We start from the raw sequence: 24,591 nt of genomic DNA, 5'->3' as shown, positions 1-24,591 counted from the left end.
TTTCTTAGCGAGCAAGTGTTCTGATTAACAAAAATAATGCGCCTGAGATCCCATTTTAAACTCTTATCTTTCCCTCTTGAAGTGAGAGAAGAGCTCACAGGAGGAGGAGCTGTGTGCTCCACACCTCCCCTAGGACGCCCAGGAGACAGTTATGGTGGCATTTGGCTGGTACTTCACTGGCACAGCTGGCTTTTAATTGCAAATCCAATATAATTTACTGACAATGCAAGGGCTGATATGGAGGAGGTAGAGAGCCAAGAGCTACTTTAAAATTAATAAGAAATGATAGGTTTCTGCATCTGTTTTTTTTCCAAAAGGCAGTAAATCCCCAGTGATAAGGAGGAAGCGTTCCCTGATCCTTATCCCCTACAGATGAGGACTACTGTCGCCAGCCTTTTGAGCTAAGAGCAAGCCAAACAACAGCCAGGCAGCTCCCAACACTTCCCCTGGCTTACCCATCTCCCAGGCCCTGTCTGGGAGACAGGAGGTGCACGGGAGAAAGAGGAGGTGGCAGGGGCAGCAGGGGATGGTGCAGCCAGGCAATTAGACTCAAGGCCATGCAGCAGGGGACTCAGGCACCAGCAGACTCGGGTCTGTTGTGCAGGACTCAGGCACCAGCAGACGCCCAGTCCCAGTGCCTCCTCTACACCAGCCTGCCCAGCAGGCTCCAGGGCCACGGCAAGTGTCATGGAAAGCAGCTCTGAAAGGCAGGTGAAAGGGCAAGGGAGAAATACAGCATCAAGAGTCACCCAGCCACTCACGTGTCCATCATATCACTGCCAGAACTTCAATGCCTCTCTGTCCAATCAATGGGCAAGAAAGGAGCGTCAAGCATCCCTGCCAGCCAGGCATCTCACCCAGAAGCACTGTAGCTCAGCTACCGAGTATGCTTTGTCTTTGCAAAACCTGCACCCTCCCAGCAACATCAGCTGACTACGGCAAGATCTGACCTTTCCACAGGGAGACATGCAGAGCTCAGAGCTCAGGCTTTCCAGACACCACTGGTCATTTCGGGTGCCTGCTTTCAAATACTTTGAAGGTGCCCCATTTCAGAAAGTGCCAAACACTTACTGTTTGGGAAGGAGGTGGTCCTTTCAGAAGAACAGCTGCGCAAAATTCTATCTGAGAACATTGATGCAAGGCCTATCGCCAGGGATAGGCAAGTGTAATAAAAGAAAGGATGGCTGTGCACACAAACTCTGCCACAGAATTGACACACCAAAAGAATTAATAAAAATTAGGGACAGAATGACCCACTTGCACACACACTCTCACCACCTCCGAGTGCTATGCCTGCACCACACTCAAAGGCACCTCAGCAAGTTCCATCAAGGTATCTCAGATATCAATAATCACTCAGTAGACCTTTAATCTAAAAGAGAAACTTGAGCTCTTGGAAGGAGTATTATCCTGGGTCTGTAATCATTAGAGAGCAATTAAAAAAAAAGTCTTTATATTTTCCATATCTTCCAGAAGCATAGGGCTGACTGTGCTGAAAACCAAATGGATTACATAGCTTGAGGGGATGTTTCTACCCCTGCAGCTTTACAGCAGTTTTCCTTCACTTAGAAGCTCTAAAGCACTATTTGTCAATAACTGGTAATGCTAATCCTAAATTTCCTTTAAAAATTACTTTGTGCCTTTCACTACAACTATTAGACAGAAAGCATTGCCAAAGGGATCCCTCTCCCTCCTCTACCTGTCACTTGCACAAATACACAGCACCATTTGTTGGTTTTTTGTTGTCGCTATTGTTTGTTCAATTTATAAGTGCTCCTGAAAAAGTGTCAGAGCAAAAACTAGGGAATGGCTTTCACATAAGAAATAATGGAGCAGGTGAGGACTCTGGCCTGGAAAAAAGATGACTTTGAGGGGATCTGGTAAAGGTCTATACAAATATGCATGCCATGGAGAGGATGGTCAAGAATTGACTATTTACCATCTCTTCCAGTTTAAAAGCCAAGGGCTGTCAACTGAACCTTGTCAGATCCAGTTTTCAAACAAGCGAGGCAGTTCTTGCAGACACGGGGACATCCTTGCTGAGGGATGCTGTGGATATGGAAAGTTTACATGCGTCGAAAGGTGGGCAGGACTAGTACTTGAAAGAGGACTACTGAATAGGCAGATGACATCACATTCAGGAGGCTCCCAAAACAAGCCACAATTGCACAGCTGTCTGCCTACAGCTTTCTGAGATGCAGTACTAAGCTAGGTGGAGGACCCTTAGTCTGAACTGGTACAGCTGTCTTCATGCCCCTTCACAACCTGTGTCATCACTGGCTATACTCTTCAGCCATATGGGTCACATCTGGTCTGCACACTATGCATTGACTATATGACAACAGAAGCTACAAAAGGCACCATTTTCAGCTTTTTCTCTAGAAGCGTGGCTATCTCTGCTCTGAACACGGCCAACTGAACTGGTTCCCCCAAAACACCCTCAGAACTGAAGTGGGAGCCTGCACTCATGTGCAGGGAAGGGAAGGGGAGCGTGCATAAATCCTATTTGGCTATGACAAATTAGCATCTGCAGCACACCACAGGACCTGGCAGAAAGTCCCCAGTAATGAAGACAATTCAGACACAAGTGCTAAAGAGCAGTTATGCTAAAGCGCCTACTTCCGAGCTTGAGAGATGCTCTGGGCACACGCAACCCAAGAGCAGGTGCAGGCGCCAAGTGCATCACAGGCTGTGGCAACTGCTGTCCTCCCGCAGGTCTGGGGCTCGCTCAGGCGAAAGCAGTGCAGGAGCCCAGGCTCGCCACCCGGCTGGCCCTCACTTGAGGCCAGGCGAGTGCCAGCAGACTTCCTCCGGCTGCATTCAGCGCTTTCAGCCTGGCCCAACACCACAGGAGGCAGCAGGCATACCTGCACCCTGCTACGACCGTGGGGGGAGGAAAGGACGCCGTGTCCACAACAAGGAAACAGCGTTTTCATCCAGTCTAAGGGCACTGTTGCTGTATTGGCCAGTGATGTTAATGTGTTGCTTCCCCCCTGCCTCCCGTACACTCGCAGCCCACCACAAACACGGATGGAGCACTGCAGGGCAATGCCACAGCCTGCAGCTCATGGGCAGCAGGCCACAGGGAACAGCAGGGCAGGCAGAAGCAGCCTTCGAGCTGCAGCAGTTGGTGCCTTGGCCACTTTCACAAAGTAACAGGGAGCACATGGTTAATTGTAGTGCAGCAAGCAGGGCTCCCCTGCAACTCACTCCTCAATGTTTCCATTCCCCTACCCCCGATCAGGAGCATCATGCCCTGCGCAGGCCTTTGCTCAGGGACAGTTAACATCCTCCCAAGCTTACGTTCCGTCTTAATTCAGATTAACTTTTCAGCCTCCCCCAGACATGAGGCTACCCAGGGAATGGCCCTTCCTCTCTCCCTTCTGTCCCCCAGCGAGGACGCAGACGGCTTTTGCCAAGACCAGCCCCTTACTTAGCCCTGCTGTGGAGTCCAGTGAAAAAGGATGGACCAATATCCACAAAACGGTGTTTCATTTCAAGAAGGCTCTTCCAAGCTCATTGTTGTCCAGCCACTGAGAACACTTCCCCAAGCAGCCGTCTTATTTTCCATTGGTTGAAGACTAACATAATCTCTATGGGAGACTCTGCCCCAACACGCAACACCAAAACAGCGACAATCTTCTAGCAACATGCACCTGCTATTCTGTGAAGTCTCCTGTTAACACGCACAAATAAAAATTAGGATCAAGCTTAATTTTTGCATGAGTCACAGCAGGGACAATCTCTGTACACTGCAACCTGCTGCCAGATGGAAAAAAAACAATGCTATCAGAAGAAAACATGTGGTAACCCCCCCTCTCCTTACTGTAAAGCCCCATTCTGGGAAAATACAGTATTTTGCTTGGTGTATTTTTTGTCATGCCAAGAGAGTTCACTGTACTGCAAGGCTGGCTGAAGCCACCTGCAGAACAACTCTGTCCCTATCCTCCACCCTTTTGCTTTGATGTTTGAATTGTGCTATCAAGGGTGCCTGATCCCCTATCCTCCTCCTCCACTCCTGCCACCATCCCACCACTCCCAACACATGGACCATCCTTCCTGAACCGACTGAAAAAGCTATTCATTCCTCATTCAAATTCCTCCCACTGCTGAGCCAACTAAGGATGGCTAAGTAGAGAGGTCAGCCAGGAACAATTTATACAATAATTGGTATGGAAATATCACAATCAGTGGGGAAATATCAAAGCACGGGCAAACGAGACAGGAGCCGCCAATGAAGCTCTTTGTTCTTCCAACACAACTGCTTTCACTCATCTCTGCTAGCCGTTCCGTCTCACAGCCGCTCACTTCAACAGCAGATGTTTACTGTCTTTTAAGAAAAATGTTTTCAATAAATATGAAAGAGGTGACATTTCTTTTAATCACCATAGACTGTTCTGGCCTGTGACTGGCTTCACAAGTGCTGACTGCAAAAGAGGTCTTGTACCTCTGCTATAATTATGCATCCAGTCAGACATCCAACCCCCTCGCCAAGATCAGAGCCATTTTTCATCCTTTGGTTCTTCTCAGATCTGGTCCTCATATTGACAGATGACTTCCTTACTTTTCCCAGTACGGCATTGGTATTCTACAGCTGCACAGTGTTAAATGTGATCTGCCCTTGTGATTTTTTAATATTTTTTTTTTAAGCAAACCTCATACTATATGGATGTCACATTCCTCTAACTGCTCCTTCTTTGTGTCTACGATTGGGCATGTTAAAATACGCTAGTTTTAACACCACCTTAGAACAGCATATTCTTGAGCCACAGATCATCTCTATTACTACAACCTTTAAACTTCTAAAAATGCTGGAAGGAGGAAGGAATAATTCATTATCTACACTGGACACTGAGGTGACAAGAAACAACAGGCTTGCACTTAAACAGCAGAGATTCCAGTTGGACATGAGGGCTAGGTATATTTTTAACTTCCCAGAAGCAAGGGAAGCAAGGCACCTGAGAGACTGCTTTGTGAGACTGAAGACTCTTACACTACAGCTCCCTCTGACAGACATTTACCTTCTTCAGGAATACCAAAGGTGGAGATGAACCTGCCCTGGGGGATGCATGACACAAGACCTCCCTGCTCTTACAGTTCTATCGTTCTTGATCATCCCATCACAAAGCAGATTTAAAGTTACTTGGCTGCACTAAAGTCTGAAACTACTCTTTAATCTAGTATAGCTTTACTTTGAAAAGCCACAAAGCCAAGCATCCAGAAGCCAGCCAGCCATGCCTGTGGTCAGAGGAAAGAGCGATACCCTATGTTAACAAAAGGAAGGAGGATGGCAGGGCAGCCATTCTGCACACAGGTCCCTGAGCTTGGCAGTTCGTGGTGCTCATCCTCCTTACTTCACATGGGCTTTGAAGAAGCTGGTGGATCAAAGCGTACCTGATGTACAAGGTGAATAACAATACGTGCTGATGTACAAGGAAGACTGAGTCAACTGTCCTGCTGGTTCAGATTCATAATGGTGAATGACTGTTGGGGGCTCAAATATCTTTGTGTAACACACCTACTGCTTATTATAGTTTGACTGTTCTCCTGCAAAGATGTTGAGAAAAAGGTCCCTTTTAATCTGCAACCCTTGTATTCCCCAAAGGAGATACCAGTTTCAACTAACCCCGCAGAACCACAGAGAGGTCCTATAGGCTCTTTTCGGTACTTAAGGTAGAGCCCATCCTGTGAATCTATTTATCAACTATTTCTGTTCCTCCAAGGTCAGAACAGAACCTTCCCAGCCCTTTTCCAACTCTCAGATCAGCATGTTCTTCATATACCATACCATCACTATCCTTATCATTATGAGAAAAATACACAAGCAGAAGCTCCCTGGCAGATTACACTTATATTGGGAATATGCAGGCAGGAAGCGTTGGTGTGCCCACGCACTACTTCTAACTTGCACTGCTCCTTGTGTCTTATCCTCAGGAGTTTCTTCTTTCCTACCACCCACTGAATACATGCCCTAGTGACTTACATCACTTCTGCTGGTTCCAGGTCTGGTTAAGCGCTACAATAGAAAGCAGCATCTAGTTACAGTGGCCCAAGGCAATGCCTACTTTTATATTTTCCAATGAAAAGCAGCGATGGCTTCATTACTGCCTTCCCAGCCTGAGCTTTGAAGCTGTAACCACAGGTATTCACCCTAAGATTTAACATACACCTGCACAAAAAGTGAAGTCTCCCAAGATTCTTATGTGTGTTTTTTGTTCTATTCTTTTACCTCTTAAAATACATGGAAGGACACACCATTTACCATGGCGTTTCTAGTACTGCTCCCAGACCTCTAAAAGATTCAGCATTGTCGTGCTAGTTCCAAAGCTACGAAGCATCAACACACATTTCAGAATGCTGAACTCTTAGCTGGTATGTGTTCCCAACCTATCAAGAGGTGGGGGGAAACGAAATTGTTTGAGCGACAAAGCTAGGCAGGAAATTTCTGACATAGTTCATTATGCCCTGCAGCCTCCGTATTTCTTTTTATTATCGTTCTTTAGTCTTCAGGTCCTACATGTTCAACAGCCAGGGTCACTCAGAATTGTCAATCGTTATTCCCCGTGCGATCACTCACTCTCAGACAATAAGAAACTTCATTTTGTTTCACAGTCAATAATGTTTTAATGTCACTTCTTTTTTCATTTTCCTGCATGCTCTGCAATCCCTCCCAGTATTAAACAACTGAATGCCTCTATTATTGCTGTAATTCACCTCATAACATCCTGGATACTTAAAATACTCTCCCAGGAGAGAAGAGTGTAGAGTCCCAAATCTCACCTTCACATTATCCTTGCCAAAAGGAAACAGCATTTAGTACCCAGCCTTTCATTAAAGGAATTCCCTCTCTTTCATTAAGAGGTCTCTCAAAATACTCCTGATCCACGGAGAGCTTCGTTCCTTATCTTCCCTTAAATTTGCTTTTCCTGAAGAAGAGCAAAGCTTCTTACTCTCTCCATTTGAAACATGTGGAGGGAGGGAGCACACACAAGTGCCTCCCTTTACCTCCAAAGAGAAACCCCAGTGTTTTGGCCCATCTTCCCATACTCCTGGAAGTTGCATATTTGGCTTCCTTCCCCTCCCCTTGCTCTGAGTGTCTCCAGGTTTTCCCTTACTTTGGTAAGGATGACATTTAGGAGTTCAGCACCCTGACTTTCTCTAGGACCTTTACTTGCATGCTTGTTCTTCTGGGCAGGGCCAGAGCATCTCCTTTTCAATCTCCAAATCAGCACCCTAGCCATTTATGAATAGCTTAACTTCAAATAATTTGATTTCTATGGAGCGAGACTTAATTATCCATTAGATATCAACAGGTTTGAAGAGCTGATGACAAACTCCCCTGCCCATCCATCCCACCTCCCAAAGCACTCCAGTTGCACCCTTTGGCAGACTCTGCACCTGCTCCCCACCTCCTTTTGAGCACACAGTTCTGTAGAAATGGCACCGAAAAAAGTTATAAAGTGTAATATCCAGAAATGAATGCAGCCACGAGCAATCTCTCTCACTTCCTTCTGGCACAATAAAGAAACATTTGTGCCCTCAGCCATGGCCATTAGCATGAAAGAACATCCAATTTGCAAGGCAAAGCTGCCATCTTGTACCTCCTCTTCAGCAAAAGAACTTCCAGGTAAACAGCAAATTAAGTTAAGTTATCCCCAAAGTCAAGTCTATTGGCTAAAAGAATGCATTTCTTTAAAACAGTTTTCCCACCCCACCATAAAGGATCACAAGAATACAAAGCATGGCCGTGCAACAGCAGTTTCCATTACCCCCCCCAAATTCTTGTGGTTTCTTCTCTGTTCACTATACACCAGCAAGATGCTTCCTCTCGAAACCTCTGTGATTGTTAGACACCATCCCTGAAAAGAGACACACAGATCCAGGGAGATTCTTCAGCTACCTGCTGCCTCTATTGCTAATTAAGATGACAGAACTCTTCGTCTCCTTACACTGTAATTTATTAGTTTGACATGCAACAAACTATCAGCAGTTGCCACCAAATTACCAAGGTTCCCATTTCAAATGGGAGGACAGGTGCTTTCTAGTATTTGGAAAGGAAAACAAAAAAGAAAGAGAGATGCAGAAGCACTTTGTTACTATTGCTTCCAGTCTGGGAGAGAGAAAGGTATAATCATTCCCTCTACGCACATTCATAATGCAATACTATTACCAATGAGTAAGAAGGACAACCAGACACGATTCTCCTCCCTGGGGAAGAACAACCCCATGCATCAGGGGGGACTGACCAGCTGGAAAGCATAAGAAAACTTTTTTTTTTTTTAAATAAGCACAGCTTGCCCAATGAGATTGTGGAGTCTCCATCCCCAGAGATATTCAAAAGCCGTCTGGACATGATCCTGAGAGACCTGCTCTAGGTGGCCCTGTCTGAGCAGGGGACTTGGACCAGATGACCTCCAGAAGTCCCTGCCAACCTCACCGTTCTGTGAAGGACGCTAACAGGATTGCATTCGTTGCTGCTGTAGGCTGTTATTTACCTTAGCTCAGCACCAAGCACCTACTTAGAGCAGCCTCACTGTGCTAGCTCCCCTACAGAAAAAACAGCAGCAGAAACACCCTCATCCCAGGAAATTAATTTAGAAATGTAGTTTCACAATGCAGTTTAATCTGCCACAGGGAAAAAAAGCAGTCTTGCTTTCTCACTCGCTTTATTCCTAGCAACATACACACTCCTCTCCCTGTACTTGACCCCCATAGTAAGCTGAAACAGGAATGACCCAAGGGAAGAGTTATTTGTTTCCACTAAGACAGCAAGACCACTTTTTTCCTTGGGGTTTGGGGACGGGAGTAAACAACCCTTTTCATTAGCAGCTGAGATATTCCACCAGCTCAGCCATACTGTGAAGCAGCACCTTCAGACAGGCAGCAGATGGGTCAAGAGAGGCCGGGGAGCTGGAGAGAGCGAGGCAGCATGGGATGAAGTGCCGTGGTCTTCCTTTGCTGGGAGACCCTGATGGTGGGTCTCTAACAGGTCTTGTGGCAAGGCATCAGGTGAAGCAGTGCTGCAGGTGCTTGCTGCAGGTTACTCCCAAGCACACAGAAGAAAACAAAAGGGCTCCAAGCCACCATTTCTAGCAAACAACCCTAAGAGCAAGTGACTTAATGAAGCCTAGCTTCCTATGCCTTCAGGAGGGATGCTGTCTCTGAGACTTATGATTTGGCTGCAAGCTTCAGCTGGAACTTCTACAGCTGGCACAGTCATTTGGAGCACTGCTAGAGCCCTTGAGGAGAACAGTCTCCTTCAGTCCTCTGCCACCTCCCTGACTCGGCTACCTACTCTTCACAAGATTTGCAAGAACTGTTTATCTCCAAGCTCCTGTCAAATTTGCATGAAATTGGCCAAAGGGCTGCTAGGTTATCCAGGAGGGGCAGCAGATGAGGCAGCACAATCAGACATGCCATCTTGCTGAGAAGCCAGCCTGAGGAAACCCAACAAGAGGCAGAGGCTGGGAATCAAAAACCACAGAGGGAAGAAGCACTAGAAAGACAAGGTAAAACAAGGCTAAGAAGGGCTTTTAAAGGGAAGACAAGCATCTTGCATTTGCCAGGGCAAAGGAGGAACAACTAATTTGAGAATTCAGGGGAATCAGTAGACAGTAAAAAAAACTGAACAAATTTCAGAGGCAGAGATGGATAGGAAGTGCTGCAGCTTACACTTGTTAAGCAGAAAGACTCAGGTGTGTGCACATGAATGTAAGTAAGCACCAGAGACAGAGGTCAAGATTTTAATTTGAACAGAAATATGAACTTGTAACATCAGCAGAGAGAGGCCAGTCCAATTTTTATTATACCAAGACACAGGGACTGTAGGAAGATGGACAGCATCACAGAATAGGCCCCTTACAGCCACCAAAAACAACCCCTGAAACTGGGCAGGGTATACTCACGAGGACGTAAGAAAAGCTCTGTCAGAGAAGCAGGAGAAAGAAGACAGACAACAGGACTCGGAGGAAACCATTCCAGAAAGAGACCAAAGCTGGTTATTGCAAGGGCAATTGCCAAGTCAAGGAAGGTAACGCTGGATCACGACTGAGATATAGAGCAGAGGGGGCTATTAAGAAAACCCTTGCAAAGTAAATCACAGAGACAGACTAAACTGGCAGAGAGCTGGGAGGCAAGAGCTCCAGACAGAGCATCCCATGGGGCTTGCAGAGGACAGAGCAGCTGCTGAAGGAGGAGGGGACAAAGCAGCTTTGCATTGAGTGAGAGAGGCTATGAGTAGCAAAGCAAATGGCAGATAGAAGGGAAAATGAGCTGGGACCCTTAAGGCAAGCAAAAGGGTTAGAAAATCTACCTTTGTGAAAAGCACGGAGGAGACGAGCACCGGGCAAACCCTCAGGTAAAAGCAGGTTGTTATCTGCATGTCAGTCCTCTTTGTAAAGTTGCTGAGGTTTGACAAGAAAATCTGAAGGTGGAAAAGGGGCTATCCAGGCTGGGGGGGGGAAGTATCATTAGCAGCATTCAGTAAAGCAGGAGAAGTAAAAGCATTTATGAGGAACAAGGCAGAGGGAAGCAGCCGAGTGCTCTCTGAGTTGGGGAGGTCTGTGCGGTCAGGGACTCACGCCGGCTGCACGCCACTGCACGACAGCAGGAGCAGAGGCAGCAGATGGTGGGGCCAGGAGATGGGAGAGAGGGCAGAAAAAAAGTGTCCTTGAGGGTGGGGGCAGATGTCACTGCGTCGGTGGTGTTTAGCTATGGGACACAAATACTGACAAAAGAGGGGTGGGAGGAAATCCAAGTCCAGGGTGCAAGAAGAAAGGTGGCACCAGGGGTGGCAGGGCAGGGGGAAAGCAGAAAGACGCCTGAAGGGGGAGCATGGTGTTGGCTGAAAACCAAGACAAGCAAAAGCCTGGCTGGTAAGCCAGATACTTTGTTATGGCATGGGTGATCTAGGCATAGGGAGGAAGGACCCTGGACCAACCAACAGCACTTGCCGAACAACAGAGGCCCCAGCCTTTGGCACTACGACAAGAACTACACATAAGAGATGCGACGGAGAAAGGACATGACCTTAATGACCAAAAGTCTCACTTGACGTATGGAGTCTGGAAAAAGCTGCAAGTTGGATTTTTTCAGGATTACAGGATCAGCTCAGCAATACCACACCTCAGGCACAAGTCCAAACACCCTCCCGCCTCCCAGAGCAACGTGCCTCTGCACCCATGTGATGAGACGGGGCAGCGCAGCCTGAGAGATGCTCCAAAGGCGATACACCCCGACTTCAGCAAGAGCAGACTTGCCCCTTCGTAGGGCTGCAGGTTTATCTGAAGGTCTGGAAGAAAGAACAGTCCCAGTTTCTAGACACAGACTACATGTCTAACGGTGACTAAACAGCATTTGTCACTAAAAAGAATCTTTCCCAATCAACTGAGAAAAGGAGGGTGGGGAGATGAGGTAAACCCTTCCTCTGCCGATACACCACACTGAATGTCCTCCTGCTTACACTCCCTGATGAGCAGATGTATGCAGAAGTTTTGATCTTCAGCTACTTACTTAGCAGAGCCTAGTCCTCTCTGATCAGGGAGTTAAGGAAAGGCTTACATAGCTACCAGGGAGGGAAGCTTTTTATTTATCTGATTTCAACATGCCCAAGTTATCAGACTCTAGAGGAATTCAATTAATGAGAATAAAACTCTTGTTTGATGCAAGTCTGGAAGGGTGGGGGTTTTTTTCTGTAAATAGCTGCACCCCAGAGATTTTACACTGATTATAAGCCTTAACAGCAACTGATTGATGCATGTCGAACAGATACAGCAACTGCACCAAAACGCCACACACAGTCCGGACCTGTCAGGGACTGACAGAGCTGTAGGAGATCAGCACAAAGACAGGGAGAAGGAAGGGAGGGAGGGCCAGGAAGCTGGGAAGAGCAAGCCCAAAGGAGCTGCCGATGCCATTCCCCCTCCTCAGTTTACTGCAGTGGACTGCAAGTAGTGAGGGTTGACATCAGCTGCATTTAAGCACCCACTAACACAGCTCTGTGAGTGCCTCCCCACAGCAGCTGTGAAATACCATCTCCAGACACAGAGGCAAAATTAAATGCCCTGCACAAGCTTGCAAGGCAAGGCTGGGGTACCACTGGCACACATGGCTGCTCCTGGTACGTGTCCCAAAGCATGCAAAAGCCACCCCTGGCACCCAAAGCCATGGCCATCCCAGGCTGGGGAGGTGCCCTGACAGGCCCTGGGGAACCTGGGACCCGCTCCCACCAGGGCTTCCTGCCACCATGGCACCCCCTGGGTCTCCCCGTGAGAGGGAGTATGACTCGAGGGGGCAGCGGGAGGACCAGGGCACACACTGCCTCAGATTCCCACAACGGGACCGAGGGGCTCCAACAAATCCAGGGGTTGACCCCAGCACGTTAGCAGGGCAGTGGGTCACACCTGGGCCCGGGTTAGCCACCAGCACCATGAAAGAGGGGAAAAGAAGGAACTCTGATGGCAATATAGGCCGTGGAGATTTTTACTTGGATAATCCTCTCCTAAGGTTGGTTGGTTGGCTTTAAAGGGAACATAAAGAGGAACATTACAAATCACTGAACGAATGGAAACCAAACACAGGGTGCAAAACTCTTCTCACACAAACTTTTTTTTTTTAAATCCTGCCATGAAGATAATCACAGCTCCCAACACTGGCTTCCAGGCAGTGCTCATCCTAGGAGATTTACCCAATGTTTATTCAATGCACATTTCACTAAAACCCGCATGGTTGTATCCAGCCAGGAGACCAAACAAACATCCATAATTTCCTCTGACACCTCTTAGCTACACTGCTCTGACAAAAGCAAACAGAGGTTTCCAGTATCATTACATGCTAAAGAAAAAAGAAACTCCAGTTCCCTTACTAAACCTCTTCAACATAGTGAGTGAGCAAGAGGGAAGAATCGCAGGCTGAACCAACCAGAATCCATCAGCTGGTTAGGACAGCACCAGTAATACCTCCTGGCTGTATACTTGGGAAAGACACATAGGTGTTTCTGTAGTCTACTTATGCAGAAACCTCAGAAACTCTTACTTCTCTTCCCTAAGGGAGATTCAAGACATTTGAGGTTTAACAGCTGCAACAAACAGTCTCCTCTTACAAGAGAAAATATTCAGGAACAAGATAACAAGAGACACAGTTACTGAAACAGGATGAAAACACGGAAAAAGCCTCTGGGGTCTAAGCACTGCCCTAATGACTGCAGACTGCTACTCAGAAAATCTGAATTCAAGTATACAGCTCTCATCACCACTTGCAGATCAAATAGGAATGGCAAGATGCAAGTCCTGCTGCCTGCAAGAGAGATAATCTAAGCCACCATTTGTGAGCAACCTGCTAGTGTTGCCACAGCCCCTGCAAACACACAGAAATAAAAATCTGCAATTGCCCTTGATCGTGCATTCATTCCCCCGTAGATTACTGTGCTGAACCCAGACATCACTACTTTTCTGTCTGGGGGAGTTGAGGGCACAGTCTTTATTACACTTGAAATGGCAAGGGAATATATTCTGTATTCAAATTTGATTGCAGACATGGGAGATGGGGTAAAAAAATGGTTAGAAGGGAAATGATGCCAGCTATGCGTCTTTAAAATAGTTTTAAGAACAGTATTTTACTTATTTCACAGCCAAGAGGTACAGCAATTCTACAAAGCCAACTCAAAATTAGCAGATACATTTTCCCTGTACACTGGAAAAGAATGTGCATGCTAAACCCATTATATAGACAGTGAAGTGTCATCAGAGCAAAGAAGGTAAAAATAGCGAAGTTATCTGTAAGATGACTAAGCAAATGGATTTTCAAAAATATGCTTTCAAATACGACACCCTTTTCTTAGAGCTGCATACATCCGTTTAGCTTTGTTAATTTCTCAATTCTTTCTTTTGATAATTTATTTTTGGCCTCCTGCTAACATACTTCCCCAGAAGCCTCACTTCACCCTACCCACACTCAAAGACTCGCATCCACATACGGAGAATGATTTAGAAACTGATGCTGATCACCCCAGTAACTAGAGAGAACCTCTACCAACATACATACATTTCTTTCACATCCGTCCATCCACTGGAAAACCAGACTCCTGCTGTCTCCCACCCTCATTTCTACCCCTTCCTCATCACCCCCACCTATCTCAGGGGTCTTCATGGCTCCACTGGCATCTTCCAGGAATGATGAACCCTCCCTTCTCATGCAACCCTTGCTTCCATTATTTTTGCAGGCGAGAAATGGCCCACCTCTTTTCCAGGCCACCGCCAGTGGCCGGAGGAGGAGGCTAGATGTTGCCACCTCAGGGACCACAGTGATTAGAAGAAATGGGTGCAGCAAAGCCCAGGTACTGCTCCTGCAGCTGGGGTGGGAGCCACATCCCTCAGTACCTCTCCCTCTTGCATGTGCTGCTAGCAGCCAGGCTTAGAGGCTGCTGGCCTCAGCTATGGCCATGCTCCTCTGTGCATCTCCCTCTCTTCCACCAACACCCAGATGTCTCCGTAAAGAAAATTACCCTCTCCTCAGATTACATCTCCTTAGGGACTTAGTTGGCCTTAGTTGTGTGTTGGCCACACAGCTACAATCGCTGGTAATCGACATTTCCGAGGTAACAGCTGTAGTTGGTACCTGGCCAAGCCTCCCAAGTCACTCCTCTGCCATGCCAAAACCCTGCGTATGGCTCCCCTCTGGCTCCTTCTCACGGGGGGATGGGTTCCTGCCGGCACCCCAAAGAGCCAGCTCCCACCGTCTGCCCTGACCCCTGCCAGGAAGCCAGCCCTCCTCCTCCAGGAGCCGAACACAAAGCCCTGGGCTGTCCTTCCCAGCAAGTGGGTTTCCAAGGCTCAAACCCATTACAGCAAGATCATTAGGATGCTTTTAGTAACGTATCCCAGTGGATCTGCTAAAGCAGCTATTAGGTATTTGACACAAAGCAAATTCTCATTCACACTCAACCCTCTCATCCCTACATCCTCCCCCAAAACGAGCCAGTCAAAAGACAGGGACAGACTGAACTACACAGCTTTGTGATCCAGATGAGAGCACCAGCCCAGCATGGGCAGGCCTCTAAGAAGAGGTGACAGACCTCTCCGAGACCGACCCCTCGTCCATCCTAATGCCACCCCACACAGCTCAGGGTGGTCTCAAATGGCCTCCCCCCCTCTGCCAGGAGGAAACCAACCTCCTTCCCACCACACATTCGCTCACACCTTCTCCCCTGCAAAGTCTGGGGAAAAAAAAAAAGTCAGCCCAAACACCAGGGGCAGGCACAAATCCAAAAACCCACTGCAGTAAGTGCTGCCCTTTCTTTACATAGTGGTCTCAGGGCAGCAAAGGTCCCCCCACGGCAGCCAAGCTCCCTGGGAGCACCCAAGCCAAAGCAAACCGACGGCAGACTCGTGTGCATAGCTACTGGCAGTCTTCATCCTTCACTTTTGCAAAGTTATTCCATTTAAAAGATAAATGGGATGATTTCTCATGACTTGCCCCATAAAGACAGAGGAAACTACAGTGGAAACAAGTTTTTAGCCTCACCTCTCCCACCTTCAGCAGCAGAAGTAGGTGTACTTTCAAGCACATCATGGGAGAGCTTTCGCTATGGAGGGGAAAGGGGTTAAGCTGCTGCTGCAGAGGGATCCTGTAGCCACAAGTGGAAAATTCAAGAGGAGTGGATGAGGTGTAAAAGCAGCAGAAACATGGAAAGAACAGAACAAAACTAGGCATCTCAGGCAAGACTTAAAACACATGTGAGAATGCAGACAGGGTCCATCTATAATGACAATGGCAGTACAGGAGAGTCCACCTCTGAACATCTAGGCAAGGGGAAGGAGGTGGGAGAAAGAGCCATGTGAGATGGGAAAAAGGAAGGTGTTTTGATATCTACATATGAAGGCGAGCAGGAAGATTTACACCCACCTTGCAAGCCTTCAGACTCTGAACAACCTCTGCCCCTCTGCAGCACTGGCATCTGAGGCTGAACTCTGATCCCTGCTCACAAGCACGGCACCTGAAGCTGATCTTGTTCAAGTCTGTCTTATTTACAGCAGCAAGGAGCGAGTGCTTGGCGACTTAAAGCATTTGGCAGCTGCACACTCTGGATTAGATTTAACTGCCGACTAGCTCATGGCATGGGACTGATTAGACTTAATGGCTCCTTACATGCCAGTGACCCATAGATTAACTGTGCTGCTGTAACACCGATGGCTGGAATGAATCTCAGCAGCTCCAAGTTACAGTCACGTGGGCTATGCCCCACAAGCGTGACGGAGTGGCAAGGAGATGCTGGTCCTATTCGTGTAGGATAAGGGAGAGAGCTTGTGCAGCTAAGTAACACCACAGAGCTCAAAGTAAAAATCTATCTTCTTCTTTACCTAATACCAAGAGTGAAATCAATCAGGGCATAACAATCTCTTCCATTATATGCTCCCACCATGTATAAGAAAAAAGCAGCCTGCTTGCTTAATGAGAGCAAGCAAAACCTCAGCCCTAACACTGCACTTTTCCTCAAAAAAGAAAAAAAAAAATCCCATGACACCTTTTAAGCTCTACTTTAAGGAGCTGAGAGCAGACAGGGCGACTTGCCTACAATTATATCACAAGTCAGAAGCAAGCACTGGAATTTGCATGCTGTGACTCCTGCTGTAGGTGCTGGATAACACTGCAGGCATAAAGGTCAAACCCTTCAGCAGGAGCTCTTAAGACATTGTCTGCAGGCCACAAGCAGTCAGCAGAAAGCTGGCAAATGGCACAATGCCAGCCCAGTTTCTCTCGGTATCCACGTCCTTCATTGCAAAGCGCCTTAGCACCTGGCAGGGCGGTTAAGCAATCATCCCCTGCAAGATGGAGCAAACATCCCTCTTCCATAACGGGATTAGCAGCAGAGTAGGAAGATGGGGTATGGGAACCTCTAGGAGAGGAAAGCAAAGCTTGACAGCATATTCAGGAGGTGGAGGAAGCTGAGGATCAGGGATTATATGAGAAGGGAGGGAGCAGAAAGCACTGAGCCAGGGAGATGAAATGATATGGTGAGAGGGGGCAGAGTACTTTGAAAGCACACCGGAGATAAACGCATTCAGATAATTGCTTAGAAAGGAATAAATATTAGTAAGTACTATAATTACCCTGAACACTTTATAAAGCTGTAAGAAGAAACATGACTAGAAGGGCTGGCACACATGCTCATTGGGAGCTCCTATTTCAAGCTAGCAAGGAGGAACCAACAAGGCCTGACACCCAGGTTGGTAATTTCAGCCTGGCAGCCAGCCACAGCTCTTTAGTTAGATCCTAGGTACTGGGTAACTTGAGTTAATAAGTGCCAGATTCCCGCAGTACAGTTTTCCAGAGTAAAGAGCTTCTGGATGACTTCTGGCAACAAGCACCTGCCTTCTCCTGTGGGTCTTACTCAAGGTGCTGCTCCACTTTCAGAGAGATTTGGAGGAACCTGGGCGGATTCTCGTGTCCCTGGTGATGATGCTGAATGGAGACAGAAAGATTCCTCCAAGAAGTCAAAATCTCAATTTATCTAAGCAATCAAATCTTGATACCTATGCTGTAATGAGAGATCAGAGCCCTTCTTTCCCTGAGAGGCAAACAAAACCATTTTTGCTTTTTTGGTGCTCAGCATCCCATCTTCAAGCCTCCATTTCTCTAAAGGCTTCAGAAAGCACCCATTCCACACAGCAGCCTGGTCAGTGCAAGCACCTCTCAAACACAGAACAGACATTTAGCACTACCAAGTCCACAGAAAAATGCATCCACCTCACCCTGTGCTCCCAGATCCCTTTAACAAGCTTATCAACTTCCATAGGAAGCCCAAAAGCCATAAGTGACAGTGTGCCTCAGGCAGAGAGATCAGTGATGCAGCAGGGGGTGGGGGGCAACAGCCACCAGGAAAGTACACCAAAAAAAAAAAAAAAAAAAATCCCCCAAAAAACCAAGATGCATTACGCATTCCCTGCTATTCCCCTGTAACCACGACGACTCCAGAGGCGAATGCACGTGTTGGGAAGCAAAGCTATCTGCTTCTGTGCACGGAGTAGGGAACACCAGGCAAATGACACCGACTCCAGACTCATGCCACTAGTTAAAACAAAACAGAACTTAGCAGTGACACAACAGCTGTACATCAAAATCACCTCCAACCATGTGAGACCCTGAAGACCTGCTTTGCAAGGGTCAGAAAAACAAAACCCAGAACACCAAACCAAACAACCAGTATTAGCATAACGCTCGAGGGTGCTAACAGCTGCACAGCTGCTCCACGTGCTGCTCTGCGTCAAAGGCTCGGGATCCCGATGGTTTCTGCTATCCCGATGGGGCCAACTTTGGTGCCAGAAACTGCACAGGAACCTCCTTATTCCTGCACTTCAGCAGCAGCCCTTCCTAACTGGTAAAGTCTTATGGCTGCCAAGATCAGAAGAGACAGGAGAAGTGCTACATGACTTTTCAAGGCCCAAATGGAATCAATAGCTTGGTAGGAAAGGAGAAGACAGCTAAGAGGGGTGGTAAGTACACTGCTCAGGAACAAGAGAACAAATACAGATGGATCCTGACTATCTCCGTTTCTTTTGTACTTGGGCGTCTTTGACGCTTTAAGAGCTATGGGTGTGGTGGAAGGCCCAGCATTTGGAAAGACCCGTCCTCCAGAGCCTGTTCTCATCCTTATCAGCTGGGTTCTTCACCTTCCTTCTCCTTGTAATGCTTTCCCTTGGCTCATCTTTTCCCCACTCCTCTACTTAAGTGGGCCACCTCTGCCTTCCCTGTGGACCACAGCCCAACAACGGCAGGAAAAGGACCTGAAACACCAAGAAACCACCAGCACCAGAGTAAAATCAGAAAGAAGGAGCCATAGGACAGACAGTACAGGCAGTGGCTTCAGCCACAAACTGCAGATTAAACACTACCAGGGCAGACAGAGCAGGCAGCCTGTCAGTAGCCAGTAACAGTTAAGAGAGTGGCTGTGGTGACGCACTGGACTCACCTCACCTGTACGGCAGGGCTGAGCAACTGGCCACACGCCCCGAATCCATGGCACTGAGACCCTGGTGCATGAACAGCAAACTGGGGTAACCCTGCCAAATGAATTCACCGTGCCCTCCAGCCACCTGCCTCCACAGCACCACCCCCTTCCCTTGGGCCTCCATAAACATCTGCAGGACCATGTGAAAAACTGATCTACTTTCAAGTCAGACAAGGACCCCAATACCTCTGTGTATTTACTGGTTCTGCCAGGTTAGTTTTCAGACCAAGCAAGTCCCTCCAACTGGTTCCTCATGTGAACGCACTGGCCTGCACCCTCCCCTCCCCACGCTGGGCAGGAACCAGCCTGGAACAACTCCTTTAAGGAGCAGCCCTGGTTTTTAGCATTTGTGCAAGTACTGTGCAGCAACAGTACAAGTCCAGGGTGTCAAAGCCTCTCCCTTTTCAAGAAAAGCTTCCCATCACTTAGCCAAGATGGTCTGGTTTTGTGCTCATGTTCAGCTACTTATTGAAATGTGACTTTAGCAGCCACTAGAAAGGCAAGATTTCCTATTGTCTCATCGCCATTTGCTAATTAAACCTCCTAATAACAAAAAGCTTACTAACATACGTTGCTCAAAACGTTCTTAGTACACTGATGGAGACAGGGTGAGCAACAGGTTAGAGCTAGAAATGACATATATGCAACAGGTTAGAGCTGGAAATGACATATATGCACGCAGACATCCTAGTCCCACCGAAGGCAGCTGCAGACCCAATTTTTTTTGCCTTGCAATTTGATCAAACCCCACTTTGTCAGGAAAGGCTCCATTTTAGCCTCGCCATAGCTGATAAGAAACAGTTGCTAAACATCTCCTAACATTTAACCAGAGAACTATTCCTTAAGAGGATTTTATATGACTAGGAAAGAGATGCCAATATAAAAATGGAGTCGAAACCAATTTAGCAGGTTATCATTAAGGAGTATTTAGCAACTTAAAAAGCCAGAGGCAAATCACAATACTGCGGTTTTCCAGACACTGGCTGGAGGGCCTAAACATCCTTGATACCAGTAGACAAGTCAAATCACGAGCAGAGGAACCCTAGCAACAAGAAGAAAACCCAATTGTGCTTGAAAAGCTTCCTCCTTCCTTTCAAGAAATCTTCCTGGTGCTGTAAGTTTCTGGGCAGGGTCTGCAGATTGCTAACTATCAGACAGCAAGGAGCACTCTTTCAGGTTACAGCATTCTGATTTGTCTCAGTCGAACCAACTAAAACACCTCTGGCTTCATACTAGACTGTATAACCTTTAGGCCAATGTCTAAATCCATGACTGATTTTGTAGAAAGAAGCCAAGAGAGACCAAAAAGAAGAACTTTAAAAGAAAATTTAAAAAAAAACCCCAACCAAACAACAGTTTTCTGGTCCAAAAAAATCCAGTGGGCCTCCCAACACAGAAGTGATGCTTTCCCTACGACCCTCTCTCTCCTGCCCCCCTCCCTGTGGTCTGCAGCACTGTTTATTCCGCCTTTCACTTTATATAATGGGTCCAGTAAACGTGTTCCAAGTACACATTCGATTTACAATAAAAACTGCTTTAATAAAGACATCTAACTTGACAGAAGGTCAACTAAAAGACGACAATTCGCATAAACCAAAACCTCCTGTGTAAATAAACAGGATTTGCAGGAGCCTCAGGATGTCAGGCAGTCTGGCCAAGACTGCAGGGAGGGAGTGTCCCCATGAAGAATTACATTTGGGGACCCGCAAGAGTGGAGCCTGCCAGCCCGGCACCAACGGCCGCGGCAGCCTCCCACCACACTCGGGAAACCCAGAGAGCCGGCTGAACCACATGCAGAAATGAGGCAATAGCCAGGGCCACCTGCAAAGCCCCAGTCCAACACGGTCCCCAAAAGCAGCAGAGCCTCAGTCCACCCTGGCACACTGAGGATGGGTTCAGGTCTGGCAGCACACACTGCAGTGATCTAGAGGCAGCAAATACAGGGGTGAGGGCGGCACAATCGGCTTGCAAAACGAAGCTCACGGTGGAGGACTTCGGGCAGACACAGATGGAGAAAGCACGATCTTGGCCACTGTTGCTAACAATGCATCGAGGAGCAGATGAGGTGCCAGAAACATTCCTGGGCCACTAGCTTTGGTAAACAAAAACAACCCCAAACCCCGTGTGTGCAAACACCCACTCTGCCGTTTCCTCCGTCTGTTCCCCTCCAGCCAAGCAGCCTTCAGCTCTATCACATCTAGGCTTGTGCGTCAGGCACCGAGCCCCTCAACCCCTGCGCCCTGGCAGGCAGCACAAGAGCAGGAGAGTGCCCTAGCAGAACACCTGAGCTGCCGCTGCTGCCCAGCCAGCACCTCTGTCTCTTTGGGAAACAGGCCTTTAAGATCATCACTCCTTTCTCCAAGAGTCACCCCTGCATCATTATTTCATTCCAACATGCCATTTACAAGTGAGCCGCAGTTTCAAGACCTTATGCAGGCTCTACTCCCCTCTAGGAATCGCAAATAAATCACCAATTACTATGCATGAATAGAGAGAGGAAGAGGGTAATGAGTCTATGTACATATATACATATGCAATGTTTGAACACAAAGAGCTGTAAATTGCATTCACAGGTGGTATTCTGGAGACTGCAGGAGACTCAAAAGCAGAACTATTCATAAACCAGTCACTGACACGAATGAATTCAGCATTCCCCAGAAGCCTATTGTGTTTCCTATATATTACACTATAAATATGAGGAGTATCAGACTTTGCATCCCTGCAAAAAAGAAAGTAAATCTTGCAACTACACATAGGATTAGCACTGGCTGGCACAAGTATTAATGGTCTCATCGCTGCATGAGGATTATTTACAGCACTTGCTCTATTTTCCCATTTTGTACTTGCTGTGATGAAGTGCCACTTGTTTAAAGAACCCTGTAACAAACACTGCAGCAAGAGGGGAAAAAACAGCAGAGATCTACAAATGTTACACCCACATGCCAGATGTGGATTTTCAAACCCTAGTTTTGCTGTTACTTGGATTCTGGTAGCTAGTTAATGCTTGATATATTATATTAAATCATCCACTGGCTCTTTCCATAACCACAATTCCTTCTTCAGCGGTTCTAATGAGTTTGCAAAAGGACAAGGAAAAACTGAGTTTTATGTCTTTTTCTGCATACTCAACCCACAGTCGCTTATCCACATATTCTAGCATTAGCATTACTTGTTTGGAAAGCAACAGTCCTTTTCCAGACAGTCAGAGATTTATGTTACAAAATATGGCCTTTTACTCCAGCTTCTTCCCCACTAAGTCAAATGACATCTCAGTTCCACAAACAGCAACCTAAAACACTTTGTGCAACTCGAGGCTTTGAGGCACAATCACGCATCCCTGGTTTTGTTAAAACCAGCTGCTGGGCAAATGCAGATCAACTGCCTAAAGAAACCCAGGTAAAAAACACCAAAAGAAAACTAACTCCAAGCATGCACACAGCACGCTTCCTACCACTAAAAACAGCCTCACGTTTAACCCAAGGAGGCCAGCACAACGTTTTCAAACTCGGTATGTCCATGGGATATGGGGACCACTGAAAAGCAACCGATTCTCCAAGTGACAGAAGACACCTCGCAGCTCATCCCCCGGGGGAGGGCAAAGGCACGTTAAGAGCCAGTTTTAGGTCAAACCCAGAAAGCAAATTCCTGCAAGCAGAGAGTCAGGGCGGCCTTGGCAGCCGGCCAGGCGCCGGGTTAAACCCGACGCGGGGTGTACAGTGCGGGTCCCACTTCTGTACCGCCGCGGGAAGCCTTCGGCAAGACGATGCCCTCTGCTGCTACGCCGTCGCATCAGCCGGGCGCGCTTCGGAGCGGCGCTCAGGCAACCGACCGCTCGCTTGCTCGCTCCATATTAGGAAGACTTAATCCAGAATGGTGTTATTGTTCTTCAACAGGAGAGATTGAGTGTGCGAAGCCGAGGCAGCAAGCGATTGCCGTTCGTCTACACCCATCTTGCGGGCTACGACAGGCTGCCTGGACTTGCGGAGCAAAGTCACCCTGGATAAACTTAGCTTTAAGATGGCTTTTTCAGGGAACCCAAGGAAGAAAGCTACTGGTTAAGGGAAGTTTGAACCTTCTCCAAAACCATTTCAAAGAGTCACCTCTCTTTCCCTTCTCTAAAGACAGACAGAGAGCACAAAAAACCACACACACACGCAAATTAGAGACATGGAAGCACGACTGCAATTCAAGTAAAGATGTTGCTTCCAAATTGGCAGAGCAGGTATGTGTCAATTCTCAAGACAGTAAAATTGCCAGCCTTGCTGCTTCTGCCCTCAGTAGCATTAATGCCAGCAGAAAATCTTACCAGTGAAAAGGCAAATCAAAACAACTCCAAGGTTGCTCTGTATGTACACAGGCTGAAAGCAGCGTGAGGGTGCTGTACTGTATTTTCCACAAACACTCCTATCGACTCATCGGTACTAAGCCAGGCACGCGGGCTGCCGCAAAAAACGTAACAGGCATTTTAATTGTCTTGTATTCTGCTTTTCCCAAATTTGTAGGAAGGGACCTTGCATTGCCTCAGCGTCTCTCGCCCAGCAGTGGGGTCCCAAAGGACTTCATCGGACGGTGTGCAGCCATCCCCTGGGCAGGCACTTGCAGGATGGGACAGAAACACACGTTTAACGGTTCACAGGGTACAAACCGCAGGCAGAAAGAGAAGGGACTACCGGAGGAGTTGGGAGAGCGAGCACAAAGCAATCAAATCGCGTTTTAACAACAGCGGGGACTGCCTTCCCTCTACATTTCAACGGACGCCTCGAGAGCCACGAAGAGGACTTCGTGTTTCTGCTGCCCACCTCACCCCAGGCGTTCCCTCTGCCTTCGCTGGGCCAGCTCGACACCGACCCCTCGTCACCCCCGACCCTCCCGGCTCCCCTCCGAGCCGCCCCCCGAGCCCAGCGCGGCGCAGCCCCCACCCGCCTTCCCGAGTTGCTCCCGGGGCCCGGGGCGGAGGAGGTGCCCGGCCCTCGGCTCCCACGGCCCGGCAGCCGGCTCCGGCGGCGGGGATGGCCACCGGGCTACCGCAGGTGGAGGTGAAACCCTGGTTTATTTCATAGATATATATATTTATTTATTTCCCCCCTTCCAACCGCAGGCACAGCGCGGACAGTGACAACTCCTGGGGGAAGGCGCCGGGTATTTTCGGCAGCGGGTGACCCTCCCGGAAGCCCTGCCAAGGAGGGCACCCGCCGGGGTCCCGCCCGCTCCCGCCCCGCCCGGGGGACCCCCGTCCCGTCCCGTCCCGTCCCGCCGGCCACCGGCACTTACCGAGGAGGAGCAGGGAGGCCAGCTGCGGCCGCAGGGTCCGCATGGCTGCCGGGGCGCGGGGCGGCGGCCGCCCTTACCTCCCGCCGCGGGGGGCCGCGGGGCGCCGGCTCCCGGGGCAGGCGTCGCGCCGGGCCCGGCGGCACAAAGGGAAGGCGGCGGGGCCGGCACGGGGAGGCGCCAAGGCAGGCGGGGGCATCGCCCCCGCAGCGGGGCGGCCGCCGCGCCTCCCCTCCCCTCCCCTTCCCTCCCTCCGCGCCGCTCCGCGCCGGCGGCTGCTGGCCGAGAGGCAGGAGGAAAGGGAGCAACCGTCTGGTCCA

At 48.4% G+C, this 24,591-nt stretch overlaps 1 protein-coding gene across 2 annotated transcripts in view; it reads right to left on the bottom strand.

The window, feature by feature from the left end:
- Positions 1 to 24,362, bottom strand: part of IGSF3 (immunoglobulin superfamily member 3) — a 97,873-nt gene extending 73,511 nt beyond the window's left edge. For both annotated transcript variants that reach the window (XM_074857441.1, XM_074857447.1), the window contains exon 1: positions 24,275 to 24,362. In XM_074857441.1, coding sequence (XP_074713542.1) covers positions 24,275 to 24,317 — 43 coding nt within the window. In that variant the 5' untranslated portion in view covers positions 24,318 to 24,362. The remainder of the gene's footprint in view (positions 1 to 24,274) is intronic.
- Positions 24,363 to 24,591: the final 229 nt, after the last annotated feature.

This window comes from Strix uralensis, chromosome 2 (assembly GCF_047716275.1).
Source record: "Strix uralensis isolate ZFMK-TIS-50842 chromosome 2, bStrUra1, whole genome shotgun sequence".
NCBI lineage: Eukaryota > Metazoa > Chordata > Aves > Strigiformes > Strigidae > Strix > Strix uralensis.
This window is presented reverse-complemented; position numbering and strand designations above follow the sequence as displayed.